The sequence below is a fragment of the Belonocnema kinseyi genome, chromosome 1, assembly GCF_010883055.1.
Source record: "Belonocnema kinseyi isolate 2016_QV_RU_SX_M_011 chromosome 1, B_treatae_v1, whole genome shotgun sequence".
NCBI lineage: Eukaryota > Metazoa > Arthropoda > Insecta > Hymenoptera > Cynipidae > Belonocnema > Belonocnema kinseyi.
In genome coordinates this window covers 169,353,058-169,370,081 of record NC_046657.1, presented here as the reverse complement: position 1 = coordinate 169,370,081, position 17,024 = coordinate 169,353,058, and the positions used below count along the sequence as shown (strand labels likewise).

Genomic DNA, 17,024 nt, shown 5'->3' with positions numbered 1-17,024 from the left:
GAAAGAGGGAGCTCTTCTTAATATTTTGACACCAAAATCATGTCGATACACCTTACCGACTGCAAGTAAAGCCACCCACGCTTTAACTTGACAGACTGTACTAGGATATTTACTTTTAATCCGTTTTTGACAGTGTAAAATATTTATATTTTCTGTCTTCAATACGGTTTCAATAACAAATGCGAATTTAAGGTATTCATATTATTTTATATTCACAATGTTCAAATATTATATTAGCCACACTTACCACAAGAATTTAAAAAAACATTTATTGTGAGAAGCAGTGTACTAATCAGGATCTTCATTTTTCCCGTATAGATGAACGGTAACTGGCAAATATAGATAGGTAAATTATGACTGACGGAAACTATTCACTGAGCCTGGTTGAACTGGCGGGTGTAAAGTAAAAGCGTGTAAAATAATTTAGATCAAATAAGAGTCGCTTCAGAGAAAACTCCAATGTGTGTCCACGAGTGCGACAGAGAGCTACTGTCGAAAACGCGTTTGGGCCGAACTCGTACCACAGTAAATCGTACCCCACATACACATAAACTCTTTTTCGTGTTGATCCATTACGCCTGTTACTTAACACAAGCTTCGATTTGATTCGAACGCACCATTCTTTAATTCAAACAAATTTAATTTGAATAAAACTAATTCTAGCTTTGACATTGGATCACATAAATCTTTCTTTGATTCAAGCAAATATTTTTCTGAGTGCCATCCTCATTATAACCACGAAAACATTTAGAATTATTAAAATTTACGATGTGTGTAAACTGCGTATACAGTGTGTTCTAAATTTATAGGGGCACCAAATTTTTTTTCTACTTTAGCAAAATGCATCGAAGTTTTTAAGTGTATTATAAAGTCATATTGGCGGGTTGTCTCCAAATTTGGCAAGCCTAATACAAGTCGTTCGTTTATTTTAGATGCTTTAGTGAAAAAAGTATTATTTAAAAATAATAGAGGCAATTGAAGAAAATTCGGGTTTTCAAAATAAATTGCTTCCTTCAATTAATTGAAGTTATATTCATAAATGATAATTAAATTAATTAAAGCTATATTTACAAAGAATTAGTAGTCAAACGCTTCTCCATCGTTCTTGAATATTATTATTCGCTTTGACATTGAAACATTAGGAGTTTAAAGACTTTTTGCACTGATGTTGTCCTACGCTGATTGTAGCGCCTCCTTGAGCTTTGAGACTGTCGCACACTGCTTAGCGTTGTCAGAAACATCGCAATCCATCATAGCTCAAACATTTTCAGTCGGTTTGAGGTCCGGAGAAACGGGAGGTCACTCAAGTACTGGAATCTTCGTTTTGGCCGACCAATCCTTGGTAGACTTATTGGCATGTATTGACGCGTTCTCCTATTAGAATGTCAATCGAGCAGAGCAGAGTGGTCGAATAGAGCAGCGATTCCCAAACTTTTTATGCACTTTCTGGGGAGCGGCAGGGGCCCCACCCTAAAATTTTTTCACAATACTGGAACCCAAGTGAGACACTGGACGCTAGTCGCTCATGCTCGGTTGCTTGCTTCGCTGACCTTTTCGTTGTTAGAGAATTAGAGCCGGTTGAGAAAAATGAAAAGTTGGTTAAGTATTAATCAATAGAATTTAAATAAGTTCCGTTAGATTTGTTAGATTATCAAATAAACGTTAAAAAAAGGTAGAAGATCGGATAAAAACTTCAAGAGTTATCGCACTTTTGTTGCGTTCACAAGATTTGTAAATATTTCATTTATCAGTTCGGATATTAACCGATTTTCAAAAACTTTGTTTTCATTTTCTTTAAATTATATCACGAAATTCATTCAGCCAATTAAAATTTAATTGAGCTAAGTCTTTATAATTTTAGTTATTGCAAGTTCATAGCAATGAAAGGGTCATTCGTGGTAGGTACACGAAAGTCGAGGAAAGTAGCCTTCTGCTCGCAGCGGGGAGCCTGCCCAGCTGCCCGGCCCGGGGTGGCATCCCCCTGCCGGCGGCAGCCTTATCGGCCGGCGGCACTAGTTTGGGAATCGCTGGAATAGAGGGCTTGGGATGTTCTTCAAGCACTGCCTGATCATCTTCGCTGTTAATTTTATGGGTAATGAAAACCAAACCAACTTTTCCAAAACTGCTCTATGCTGCCCATACCATGAGGCAATAGTATCGTGATCCTTCTGGACCATCTAAATTAAAATTTTTTCCGCCGTACCAGATAATTTGAAACACATATAAAAGACCAAAAACCTTATATGATATTACGTAGACTAAAATAAGCTAATTGTTAAGAATGCAAAAATAAATGCATAATACGTCAGGCACCTTCGACCATTCATGCGTCCAATGCAGCTTCTCTTCCGCAAAATTGTAGCGTGCCTGCATGTGATTAAATGTGGACAATCCTTCAAATCTAAGTGCACCGTACTTTTAGAGACGTGAGGTGTTACTTCATTTTTAATTCTTCTGCAGCCTTTTGTTGTGTGACCGTCGGCAGCTTCTGTTGTTGTTTATCACACAAGCACGACTACACCGGCTAACAATCTATTCTGGAAAAATATTTTGATGGAAATCCTGTTCAAAAATGAACGAATAAAAATGATTATTTTTGTATTATAAGCTGTGAGGGATCTCGCAAAATTAAGGGATGGGACTTGGAATTGGGATTATCGAGAAACAAGGTGAAGTCAATAATCAATCAATTTACATATAACTGTGTTTTATTAACCAAACTTACGCTGATGAACTTCCAAGTGGGAGATTTAGTAAAGCCCGAACGGGGCAGCGAAGCCACGAGCGGGCTATCGAGATGGTAGGGCTCTCGGGCAGTGAAGCCAAGGTACCGTAAGTGGATTTGGTGATCTCAAGAAGGAGTCAGTCAAGCTCTGGGAGCGTCGTCTGGAGATCCGTGGTGAGTTAGGGTGCACAGCGTTATCCGTATCAGGGCGCAGAGATCACAAGACTGACTTCCCGGTCGTCAGGTTTTAGGTAATTACGACCAGAAAGTAGTGTTCTCCCACTCCTAGTCCTAGGCCTGCACAACCGTATGGCCGCGGGGTGATTATAGCTTTGTTATAAGGCGTGAAGGCGCTAAACATCGTGCATGCGCCACACACGTACAATTGTTGGAACTTCTCTTACCCCCACCCTTCGACTCAAGCGCGCGCTCATCCCCGTTCGACCCAGTCCGAATATACGGGAAGGGTGGAGCGGGAAGCCCACTTCCTACTTTATCAACGTTTATTTTATGTAACAGGCTGGGTGAAAGTAGATTATTAAAGTAGATTACGGGGAAAGATTATAACATAGAAATAACATTTTTAAGGAACACTTTAATTTTTTGATTACATAATTTCACTACGAGAAATTTTGTTGGAAGAATGAATTCTCTTCAAGTGCCCCTATTAATTTAGGACACCACTTTTTTCACTGAAACTACCAAAATAAATGGACGACTAATAATAAGCTTACCAAATTTGCAGAAAAGTCGACGATTCGTCTATACATTTAAGATTTGCATTTTGTTGAAGTAGAACAAAAATTATATTTAGAAAATTGGGTGCCCCTATAAATTTTAGACACGAATCTACAATGCAAGCATCTCCGCTAAGTAAAAATTATTATTTGGAAAATTATGATTATAGGGTTGGATTTTCAGGTAGGCTAGCATAGTTGGTATAATGTTCACATGTGAATGCATATGACTTTTTGGAACAAATATTTCAATTTCTTAAAATTGTTTTCAAAATTTGTCAGAAAATTTTCAGAGTTTATAGGATACATTTTCTAACATACATTAGTCTTTTTTTCTTAATATCGTGTTAATTAAAATTACGCAAAACTGAGCACGAAGGAATTAACATTTTTCTTGCCACATCTTAAGAAGGGGCGATTTTTGCGCCCGAGTATCCCTGAAAGTAGACGAGCCTGGAAATAATAGATTATTATGATTACTTAATTATTAATACTTCAAAATGTAGATTCAAGGTGAATATATCTTTTGACCGAATCCGTTTAATTGCGGCATTTCAAATCAGCGAATAAAATATGTTGGCCTTAAAAGGATATAATATGATTTGTATCTTCACGACTTTATGAAGTTTTTTTCAAATTTATGAATATTTAAATTAAAACATTGAAAACACAAATTTATTAACTGAAGTCACAATTTTTTTTTTAGTTTGATTTGTGTCAATTCAATAAGGAAATTTTACTTTTTCTTTCCTACAGTAATAGAACTTGTCGTCCCACTTCGAAATCCGTTGTAAAATTTAATAGTTGACAAAATGGTGGTTGACATAACTGTGTAAACTGATTTATTGAGAATTCAATAAATGTAATAGTTATACATAGGCAAGCTTCTTAATGGAGATTAATTTCGAAGTTTTGTTCCATCGCAATCTCGAACAGTAGGAGGTGCTCGATTACTTGTAGCAATATTTGCCGATAAATTAAGAGAAAAAAGAAACTCCTTTCCTACGCGAAGATCGAAAGAAAGAGAGAAAAGAGAGAAAAATAATAGAAGAAGAAACTCCGTTCCTGCAATTTGAAGGAGGGAGACAGAGAGTTGAGAAAAATTAGACAAAATAAACTTCGTTCCTGCAAGAGCAACGAGAGAGAACAGAGGAAAACAGTACAAAAAAACTCCGCGTAAATTAAGTGATAGAAGGCTCTTCGCTATGATTTACTTCACACCCCATTAATAATTGCAAGAAAATTCTAACGAATAAAGGTGGTTTTATTTGAATACAAATGTTTAAACATATATATCGCGTTGACAATAAGTGTCCTAAACTAAGCTCTCATTTGCTTTTACAGTACTTTTATAAGGACGTATAAAATACTGAACTAATTCTCATTAGTTATGACCAACCCCCTGCCTCGACCGTGTATGTGTATGCAGCAGTAGTTTTCTTACGATCCGGAGGGGAAATGTCGGTCAAACTAAGTCAACAGATGGCACCACAAAAAGTAGGTCCGTCTTTTTCATTGAATTGCATTAAAAAAAAATACAAGCACAAATAATTAAAAACTTGATGCTGTTTGCAAATAAACAAAAAAAGAATATATGAAGAAATAAGAGTAACTATTACTAATTATTTCAAAAAAGAAAAAGTCATGAAAATATGTAGTTTAATATGAATAAAATTTAATCTTGACATGCATTTTGAAAGCAGTTCGAACTTTATATTTTTGTGATTTATTTTGCTCATATTATTGATTTTATCATTTGTTAAAGTTAAAAAAAATTATTTATTGTTGAAATTATTAATGTAGCTAATTAAAAAATTAATAATATTAAAGACCTCAATGACAAAAATATTTAAAACATATACATGATCAGAAGAATTAATGAAAAATATATTAATTATATCCAATATAAATATGATAATAATTAGAATATGTAAGACTACAACTTCAGTTGCAAAGTAAAGAATTTTTATTCTTTTAAAATTTTTTTAATTCCAAGTTTTGAAGGAAATATATTTAAAAAGTAGTGGTAATTGTAATTAAAATGTTTAAAGGAATTATTTGGAAAAAAGTCAATGACACGAATGATAAATAAGAAAATGGATTTAATATAATGTATATATATTTATTTAAATTGAACCCAACATCATATATACATTTATACAGTTCAATAATTTATTTGTTTCTTAACCTTGAAAGCTTTTTTATCGCTGCATTCAGCCCCTAATAATTTAATTTAAAATTTTTAATTTAAAGGATATTTTGAATTAAATAGTTAATTATATTATTGCAAACCTCATTTCTAAAATGAACATACCATAAGCTATTAAAATCTATAAACAAACGTACTGTACACATGACTCACAGTTGGAGGAAATGCACTTTTTCATTAAAAAATGTTCAGAGCCTTCAATTTTCTTGCGATTTTGAATTTTCCAGTTTTAAATTAAAGATTATTAAATTCTATAGATCTTGACTCTCCGAAATTTTGTCTCCTCTATTTTTTTATTAATAATTTTTCCAGTCTAAGTATGAACAAAGTCTTCTTATCGGTGAAAAAAAATTTTTTTGTTAAAAGTGCTTCCCATAGATATAGGAATGACATTTAAAAACAAAAATAATTTAAAAGTTTATAATAACCACTGTGATAAACAATTTTTATGTCAAAATATTAGAATTTAAGACTTTTCAAATTATAATTTTCCTTCAATGGCCAGAACGAATTCAGATATTCCTTAAAATAATAAATATTTAATGATATTTGATAAAATATAACAATTTAGATTTTTGTAAACAAATTAAATAAACAAATTTAAAATGTTTACCCCTTCGCATAGAAAATTTTTTTGCACTGGAAATGTTTTAAGCCATTGGACGAATGACTGCTAGTCACAAAATTATTAGAAGAGTTAGAAATAACCACTGTTATTAACAATTCTTGTGACAAAATATTTAAACTTAAGGTTTTATCAAATTTAAATTTTCTTTGATGGCCAAATCGGTGGGTTATTGCATGCAGTGTTATGATTCAGTTCCAATCTATTACGATTGAAAACTCGACTTTTTCCGAGTGATACTGCCAACATTGGGACATTTTTTATGTTAATTGTTTATAAACATGTAAGTTATTATATTCCACCAAAATATTATCAAAGATACATTTTTTAGGAATAAATGTAGTCATTGTAGCGATTAAAAAAACATAAGTGGAATGATAAACAAATTATTTGTATTTTATGAGTCCCTAAACATTAATTTTAGTCAATATAAAGTTTTTCTGATCAGTTATTAAAGCATAAAAAATTGTTATGTACAAAATTTCAGTTTTTCCATGCTTTGAGTAGAAAAATTACTAATAAACAAATAGAGAAGTCAAAAGTTCGGAGCGTCAAGCTGAACGAAATAAGTGAATTTCCTCCTACACTTCGTCATGAATACGGTACGTTTGTTTATAGAGTTCAAAAGTTTATAGTGTGTTCATTTTAGAAATGAAGTTTGCAATAATATAATTAACTATTTATTCAAAATCTCCTTTAAATAAAAAATTTTTAATAAAATTATTAGGGGTTGAATGCAGCGAGAAAAAAGCTTTCAAGATTAGGCGGCAAATAAATGATTGCACTGTATAAATGTATACATGATATTCGGTTCAATTTTAATAAATATATACATTATATTAATTAATATTAAATCCACTTTCTCATTTATTAGTCTTTTCATTACCTTTTTACTAAATTATTCCCTCAATATACAATATACGTCATATATTGTTTATTAATTCTTCTGATCATGTATATGTTTTAAATATTTTTGTCATTGAGGTCTTTAATATTATTAATTTTTTCATTAGCTACATTAGTAATTTTAACAAAAAATAAGTTTGTTTAACTTTAACAAATAATAAAATCAATAATATGAGCAAAATAAATCACAAAAATGTAAAGTTCGAACTGCTTTCAAAATGTATCTCAAAATTAAATTTTATTCATATTAAACTACATATTTTCATGACTTTTTCTTTTTTTAAATAATTAGTAATAGTTAGAATTATTTTTTCATCTATTTTTTTGTTTATTTGCAAATAGTATCAAGTTTTTAATTATTTTTGCTTTTTCTTAATGCAATTCAATGAAAAAGGCAGACCTACTTGTTGTGGCGCCATCTGTTGGATTTGTTTAACCGAAAATTCCCCTCCGGATCGTAAGAAAACAGAAATGTGGGGGCGATACATCGGGCTGGTCATAACCATGTGCTTGACGCGGCCTCCGAGAGGTTAATGGGTGGTTCTAAACGACTTACAGTAGTTGCATAGGTGACGGGTTCTCACGAAATCTTCAACCTGAGTCCTCATTTATTCCAAGTGGAAATGCTATTGTATGATGATGTACTATGTTAGATGGGAATGTGCAAGCTGCCATCTTGGTTCCCCGCCAAATTTAAAATCGCTAACTTGATATCAAATTATACAAGGTCATCAAAAAGTATCGGACCCCCCCCCCCTCTCTATTTTTGACACCGCCAATCCAAAGAACGCAAAATTTTACGTTCAGATATTCATCAAGGTCACTTGACCCAGTGACCTTCGGGGTCATTCCAGGGTCGTGTAAATTCAAACAAGATTGTTTAAACTCAAACCTTGAAATAACCTTGAGGAGCAACGCCAAAGTCAACTTCAAGGCCACCATTCAGATCCTGGTCCAAAGCATTATTATCAAAACATAAATTTTAAATAAAATTACATGTGACACAATATATCGAATATTTAAATTACACTATATGATTTTTTAAGCCACAATTTGCCAAAAAATAGTTCTTGCAAAAATTATAATTCTAAACTAAGTTTTACTCAGTTTACAAATAGGCGTACACCAAAATTATAATCATATGATTTATTAAATAAATAGTAACAAATAATAAAATAATAATAGACTATAGGTTAGACATTATTACACTTTCTTTCCAAGAGTTTATTATGATAGCTAATTATATCTCACATCATACATCTTTTTTATTTGCGTGGGTTAACGTTCGTCGTTCAGTAGAAAACCGGGTTCCTAACCCTTCTTTCTTCTGGATCTTATTTCGATTTCATATATCAAAAAAATTCTCATAGGCAATTTAATTATATATAAACATAATCTTCAGACCCCATATATTTGAATTATATTGCTATAGTAATAAATATGAGAAATTACTTCGCATAGTCTTGAATTTGAAATCGGTTTCGATTCGTGGCGTTTGCAACTTATGATCCACATTGAAAGTCTTTATCTTTGTCCTAGTGGAAAACACTAAGGCTCAAATCCATCCTCGCTTCTGTTTTTACAAAACGGAGCACTGCAGCAGACCATTATTCTGATATCCTAAACTTAATTTTAATTAAACTATACGACATGCTCATCGCACTGTTTCCCGCGAACTGTCCAGGAACCAATATCGTGGTTGCATATTTCTGTCTAATATAAGTACCCTATCTGAAGTAGGTCGATCTAATACTGCTCCAATTCCTGCGGAACTAAGCTCAGTTTAAAGTTAGAAGGGTAAATTACGATTTAAATACGAGGGGTGTCAAACACCCCTTGTTCTGGTAATGTAACCCAGATAACAATTCTGCTGCAGCATGACAGCATCAGGCCTTGCTGGCACACAATACATGCACACAGTGAGCAGATCGCAAACATACCGTGCATGTCATCTTGTGATCGCACAGTACCTGCAGCTTGGCTGCATGATCTGCCTTATACGTTTAAAGAAGATCAAACTGTGAATAACAGGTAATTGAATATCACTAAAAATTTCATGAGCCTCAGGAAGAATGCGTAATAACGTAATAATGTTATGATGATGAGAATATTTCAAATTGCGCGTGCAAATTGCGGGCCTGCAACCCGTTGTACGTGTTTTGTTTCCGTGTTTTTTAATTGTATTCATAGTGTGCAAGAAAAGCGCCGCATAGTGTACGTGTAATCACCATCGTGCAATGATTACTCCAACGTGAAAGGAGAATTGATAGATGAACGGAATTGTGGTGAGTACATTTATTATTATAACCTCACCCTTTGTCTCAGCTCGTTTTTCTTTTCTCTTTTTAAATTATTCTAATTAGAGAGGGTATTAGCTTTGTGTGAAATTGCCCCCCCCCCCCCGTTTTTGAAAAATTTCACGTTTTGCGACCCCCCGACTCCGAAAAATTGGTTTTTATACGAATGAGTCTGCCTGTGCTAGTGCGTTCGTTCGTGGGCCTGTAGATTTTTGGAAGTTAGCACAATAACTTTTGAAAGAATTGAATTTTCCTGCACACTGTCTGTACAGTGCCGGCAGGCTCTGTAGATAGCTCAGCAGGCCATGTCGGCAATCCTTGAGACAGATGCAGGTCCATATGTTGCTCATTACGCAGTGAGGCCCTGACGGTATGGCATGCTGTATCCTGCCATTAGCATAACTGCAGAGGGCAATAATAGAAAAAGAAACTTTCTTTACTACGAGAGGAACGAGAGAGAAAGAGGGTTAGGAAAAATTAAGAAAAAGAAACTACGTTCCTACAAGAGGAAAAAGTGAGAATAGAGGAAAAGAAAACAAAAAAGAAACTCTGTTCCTAAGAGGAACTACAGAGAGAGTAAAAAGAAGTCAGTATAGAAAGAACCTCCGTTTCTACATAGAGAAACAAAAGAAAATACAGAGAAATTAGTTCACAAAGAAATTTCGTTTCTGTGTATAGGAACGACAGAGTAAAGATTAAGAAAATAAAAATCAGATAGCAAACAGGATTTGGAAAATTCCTCCTCAACAACTTACGATTCAATGTGCAAAAATCAAGTGATAGAAAAGTTTTCGCTCTTCTTGACTGGTTACGATTCTCTAAATATCCTTATTCAGAACAGACGTATCTTTAAGGTTGTTGCGTTGAAAATAATTTAGCGTATACTCCGATCCCTAAAATAAGATAATCTATAACGTCACATTACTTCCAAATAGTTTCAAATAATTATTTTCAAAAAGTAAATAAGATAAAGAAAGAAATGAAAAAAAAAACAGAAATTATAAATAATTAATAGAATATTAACAATATTTAACAATATTATATGGGTAACCTAGAATTGTAGAAACTTAAAAACTGCAAAATGATCTAGAGCATTAGTAGTAATTAATATGATAGGAGATGTTGCTTTTGAAATTATACCAGAAAATTTGAAGTTGTAACTTTTTGTGTAACAACTGTAAATATTCATAGTACATTTACTCAAAAATCCCAGCGTTTAAACAAAATTTTAGATTCGTCCTAACATGAATATTATATTCCATTAAAGTTATCCTGTTATTGAGGCTTAGGGAGAAAAGAGATATTCTATCCACTGAAAAACCATACTTGATCCTTTTTGCAAAATTATTCCTGTGATAATGTTAATGGAAAGTGCCTTCGACACTTTCTTCTATCTCCAGTTATTTTTGATATTTTTGCGAAAATATGTATATAATCTTTGAAAATTGACTTTTTCTCAACAATACAGTTTTATGGTGTGATAAAAAACTAAATAAGAGTTAATTTAACAGTCTTACAACTTTAAAAAGTCATTATAACTTCTTTCTTTTCTCTCTATTCTTTTTATTTATTTTTGAATCAATGAACGCGCAAAACCCTATGATACACATAAACTTACTAACTAAGGATAATGCTTAAATCTAAGTAAGAACAATTCGAAAGGTTTGAATCACTGCGGATATAAATCGCGTTACGCACTATGCTTCTAAGCTGATACACCGCTGGTTGTTACGATTATTTATGAATGAGTTGGCGTCAAATCAAATTCTGAAGATAACCAATGTCTAGCACCTGAGTGACTCTAGTCAGTTCGACCCCTCCGATTTTGTACTGGTGGATTATAGTGACTTTCTTCATGAACAACTTAATTGCTGAGCATTTTTTTTATTAATTGACATACGACTCAGGTTGCACCATTCATGCAGGCGATCGAGATCATTTTGAATTTCGATGCAATCCAGATAGGAGTCAACTACAAAAAACATTTCAAAGTTATCCGCAAATAGGAGAAAACCCAAAAGCTAATAAACCCACTAATATCATTAATATAGAAAAGGAACATGAGTAGACCCAGGTGCGATTCCTGCGGTACCACAGATGTGAGTAAAAAATATTTTGAGAAACTGCCATTGACTCGAACTGATTGCAACTTACCCTCCAGTTAGCTCGAAAGCCAGGAGAGCACATTGGAAGATACCCTAGCGGACCGGGTGAACGGAAAGGATACTCTAGAGAGTATCCTTATAGTACCAACATAACATCCCTTCCGCATCATGCAACAAAAACTCACAAAAACAGCAAGCTCAACTTTTAAATTGGTGAAATTCGGATTCTAGGTTAAAATTCTCATTAGAAGATGACGGAGTAATCGCAATAGTTTTTGCTTTTGCAACGGTTAAAATTAAAAATTATAAGACCTAGAATGCCTGCTGACTGCTACTTACAGATGATGCGTTTAAAATGTGGCAGTCAATAGAAGTTATATGTCACATTTTTTTTGTTTTAACATTTTACCCTTATAAAAGAACAAACTATTGCGATTACTCCGTGACCTCCTAATCGGAATTTTAACGTAGAATCCAAATTTTATCATTTAAAAGGTTGATCTTGCTGTTTGTTTTAAATTTTTGTTGCATGATACGGAAGGGATACTATATGGATACTATAAGGATACTCTGTAGATAAGGGATGCGTATATGTACACAACTTTGTAATCATAGATCTATCCCTCATAAAACCGTGCTGCTAATCGATGATGATATTGACCGAAGCTTGGTAGAGTTTATGACAAATGATACTCTCAAAGATTTAAGGGATGGAGCTGAGCAGAGTAATTGACCTATAGTCTCTTAAATTGTGGCAGTTACCTGATTTAAAAATAGGGGAAACTATGCCCCTTTTCTATTCCAAAGGAAAGTAACCCTTAGTAGTTGACTTATTAAAAGTTAGATATAACGGATGAATCAGCGAAGAGCAGCATGACCTAATCAAGGAGGGGCGTATCCCATACGGACCGGCCTCTTTATTAACTTTACTTTGTGCAATTTACAATAAATGTCATCCTTACTCATGTAAAAATTCGAAAAATCTATGGAGTCGTTTAAACTGATTTAGGCCTCGCTTCAGACTGACTGACTATAGACTGACATAAAGTATCTGGAAAAACGTTGCGCAATGCCCACACTAGTATCAGCGTGATTGTTTTTAAAGTATACGTAATTAGGGAGATTTCTTCTTTGTTCTTTATGAAACCACAAAATTATATTGTTGAGAAAAAATCGATTTCAAATAATTGTATACATATTTTTGCAAAGATCTAAAAAATAATGCAAGATAGTGGTTAGTGTAGGATTTAGAAAGACGGTGAGAAGTTTTTTTTGAAGCAAAAATAAAAGATGAATGCTTGTAGAAGAATAAAAAAATCACAGTTTTAACAAAGTAAATAAATCTATCCTACTAGCACACTCCGACGAGGTCGAGGAAAATGAAGAGAAACTTGAAAAATTATTAGCATCAGTAGAAGACGAAGAAGATGAAGAAGAAGAAGCAGAAGAAGAAAAAGAAGAAGAGGAGGAGGAAGAAGAGGAAGAAAAAACTGAGAAAGAGAATGAGGGTGATCCTGAAGAAATTCCAGATGACCTTCAAGAAGATATGAATCAATCTGGCCCATCCAGGCATTCAAAAAGAGGTATATCAGGCCCATCCAGGTGCTCTAAAAGACTGACACCAAAACCTTAATTAACTAACATCAAATGCAACTAACTTTTTCGACAATGGTTTTCTGGGGGTTCACCTGGATACATGAACAAGTGTATATCACGCTGTGCTTTCTTGCTTTCCCTACGACCACGTGGCCTCTCAGTGTAAGAACCCAAGATGTCTTCACTGCGGGGATAAACCGCACAACACAAATGTTTCTTGTCCAAAACAATCTGATTCACCCGTTTGTCTGAATTTCAAAGGTTCGCACCTCGCAAGAGACAAAATCTCTGACGAAATCGACTGCTTACGCTTCGCTTTACCCTCATCTAAATTACTCTAGTTTTCCGCAATTAGGCAACGTTGATTTGGACTGTCTGCTTGGAGCAGGCGTTAGGCCTACTTCTCCAGGAGCTTTTTCTTACACACAAGCTACACACACAAGCTACACACAAGATTTCCTTTTTGGCGCAGTTTGTTAATCAATTTGCACCATTATTATCTACTCTCGATCTCACTCAAACACCTGTGTCTATCCTCATTGCTGCTAATACAACTAGGGGATCGTCCACAAATTACGTAAGACGTTTTTCTTTTGCTTATATCGTTGTGTCCTTCTCAACTTCATAGTAATTTTATGCTCTTCTTTATTCAAACAAAAGAAAAACGTCTTACGTAATTTGTGAACGGACCCAAGTGCACCTTCCACTTTCCCAATCTAAATTGAAACGAATAAGTTAATACTCCATAATATACTGCCAGTACTACACCTACTCACCTATTAACAAGAATGACAAAAATATCTAAACTAAGAATTTTTCAATAGAATTGTAGAAGCATTTATAATAAAAAAGGATGTTTAGATAAACTAATTCACAACTATGATATCATTCTTCTTAGTGAAACCTGGCTAAAACCCAAGTCCTAATTTCAACTTGAAAACTTTAATTTAATTCGTAAAGAACGTGAAAATAGAATAGGAGAAGGTATACTCATTGCAGTTATACTCCCTCTAATATCATTGACGTTTATGGAGTCGAAGATAAACTGGATACTCTAGCTATTTCCATTCCTACAGATCTTGGCCCGATCTTGGTCCGATAGGTAATAATCTCTTATACCATGTTTAACAATTTAATTACAGTATCATCAATAATGGGAACCGTACGCTATGCACCGGCCCCGACAAGTGAAAATCAGCTGTTGACCTCTCAATAGTATCCAACACTCTTAATACGCGATATTCATGGAATACCTTCACTGACAAAATGAGTAGCGATCATTTCACAATAATAATTAACCTAATTATACCTTGTTCCCATGATCAATTCTTTACAAATAAATATAACTTTAAAAAAGTCAATTGGAGTGTTTTCAGAGAGGATCTGTCTAAATGTGAGCATGAAATCTCACTGCAATTAACTAATTTGGCTACCATTTTAGAAACGTATTGCGACCTTTTCAAGGACAACGATAGTGCACTTCATAAAGCGGGCCCTAATATAGATGAAAAACCTTCTCGTTTTAAAAACAATCCTTGTTCTCCGCCTTGGTGGAACAAGGAGTGTGACAGGATTGTTAGAATCAGATTAGCTAACCAAACAAGTATTAACAACGCCAAACTACGACAACTATATCGAACTCAAGCTGTACGATGCCTAGTTTATAAAAACACTCAAAACAATAAAGAAAAATAGCTTTCATTCTTACTGTGAATCACTTATATTCAAGACTCCTATAACGAGTGCCTGGTCAAAGATTAATGGTTTCAAACACAGGAAACTATTTCCACCATCACCCACCGCCAGTCCTCAAAATCTTGAGGTTATCGCTCAGATGGAAAGTTATATGGAACAGCTTGTCAATAGTGCTAAAGATATTAATGCAGATCTGCCTCAACTACCAGACTTCATATACAGTCAGGCACGTAGACCTCCAACATGCTCTGATGGCGTTTTAAATGCAGAAATTTTCGATTCCCCCTTTCAGATGCAAGAACTCAAATTGGCCTTAAAAAACTCAAAGGCAAAATCTTCTCCAGGATTAGATAAAATTAGTTTTGAAGTTATTCAAAATCTTCCTAAAAACTCTTTCAGACGTTTGCTTTGGATTTCTAATCATATCCTAGATGAAGGTATTTTCCCTACACCGTGGAAAAACTTTCTTATTTTGCTAATACCTAAGTCCTCACCGGGCAAATTTAGACCAGTTTCTCTTGCTTCATGTTTTCTCAAATTAATGGAAAAACTTGTATTAGTCAGACTAAACAAGTGGTTGGAATACAACAACTTACTTCCACGCTTACAAAATGGCTTCAGAAAGGGTCGTTCCTGTGCTGACAGTTTAGCCATACCCTCCACACAGTTCCATACGTCGTTGGTTACAAACTCTTACAAGGCCAGTCTCTTCTTAGACATTAACGGAGCCTTTAATGATGTAATACCGTAAATTTTGGTTCATGAGATGATACAACTTAGATTACCAAGCAAAATCTGAAAATTTATATACAACCTAAAAACAAATAAACAAGTTCAGTTTAAAATCAGTGGTAGTAATAGAGGACCGTCCACCTTTAAAAAGGGACTCCCACAAGGTTGCATCTCAAGTCCAATACTATACACCATTTACAACTTAGGTTTACACAAAACATTACACCATTTATGCCAAATATTGTAATACGCAGATGGCATAGCTCCCTACGTTACTTCCAATTTCCTGGAACAGTGTATTCAAATATTGCAATGCAGCCTAAATCTTTTAAATTCATATCTAAAAAGAAGAGGCTTATCCATATCACCTACTAAATCTAAACTAGTAATTTTCTCAAACTGTATACTTATACCTGATGATACCCATGTCACTCTGGATAACATCATCCATTCATCCAAGTTCTGAAGCTCTACTTTTAGGAATAATCTTCCGAAGTAACCTTTAATGGGATTTACAATTCAATAAATTAATTTAAAGAAAAAACAAAGTATTCAATATCCTGAAATGTTTGAGAGGTACTTGGTGGGGATGTAACCCAAAAACTTTAAGAATTTTGTATATCTCGTTAGCTCGTACCTTCATGGAATATAGATGCCATGCATTGTCCATCTTTGATGATAACTGGTATGGAATGTTAAGTGTTCTTCATAACAAGTTCCTCAGAATAATATTAGGCTACAGAATATCAACACCAATTAATCTCAGGCAGGCAGAATTAAAAGAATTCTCCCTTTTTAACAGATTTGTACTGGTAATAGACAGATTTCTTATTAGTTCCTTCTCTAAGTTCGGTCATCCGGTACATGAACTACTATAAAAGTTGTACAATTACTCTTCACAAAACCAAGTTCCTTTTAACATTAAAAAAGGCTTTCTGCTCTTAAAATCATATATATCATATAAACATAAGTATGGAGGGAAGGATTACACACCCCTAATCTACTGTTCTGCTACACCAATTAATTACCTTTTTGACTACGAAATGCAATTCTCTAACTTTCATATAGATCTACAAACTGATAAATCACTTCAACAGAGCCGATCTCCTGATAATGATTTTCAGAACATCTTTTCGAAAAGCTTAAATGAAAGAACTTTTTTCTTTACGGATGGTTAAAAACTTCAGACAAATCCGTAGGCTTAGCAATTTTCTGCCCTCAACTTGACATATATTTGAAATATAAAATTTTCCAGAAGCTTCAATTTTTACTGCAGAATCAATAGCAATATGCGAGGCTATACGAGGGTGGATTGATAAGTTTCCGGCCTGACCAAGAAAAACAACGTTTTTAAGAATTTTTTTTTTTTATTTCTCAACATAATCTCCTCCAAGGCT

General features: G+C 33.9%; 1 protein-coding gene across 2 annotated transcripts in view; it reads right to left on the bottom strand.

The window, feature by feature from the left end:
• LOC117175061 (S-methyl-5'-thioadenosine phosphorylase) overlaps positions 1–17,024 on the bottom strand; it is a 49,566-nt gene that overhangs the window by 4,764 nt on the left and 27,778 nt on the right. Inside the window, exon 6 of one of the 2 annotated variants that reach the window (XM_033364609.1) lies at positions 3,036–3,915. The exons of the other annotated variant lie outside the window; for it this stretch is intronic. Within the exon in view, the coding sequence (XP_033220500.1) occupies positions 3,820–3,915 (96 nt within the window). The 3' untranslated portion in view covers positions 3,036–3,819. Of the gene's footprint in view, positions 1–3,035; positions 3,916–17,024 lie in introns of those variants that run through there. 2 annotated transcript variants of the gene reach the window in all.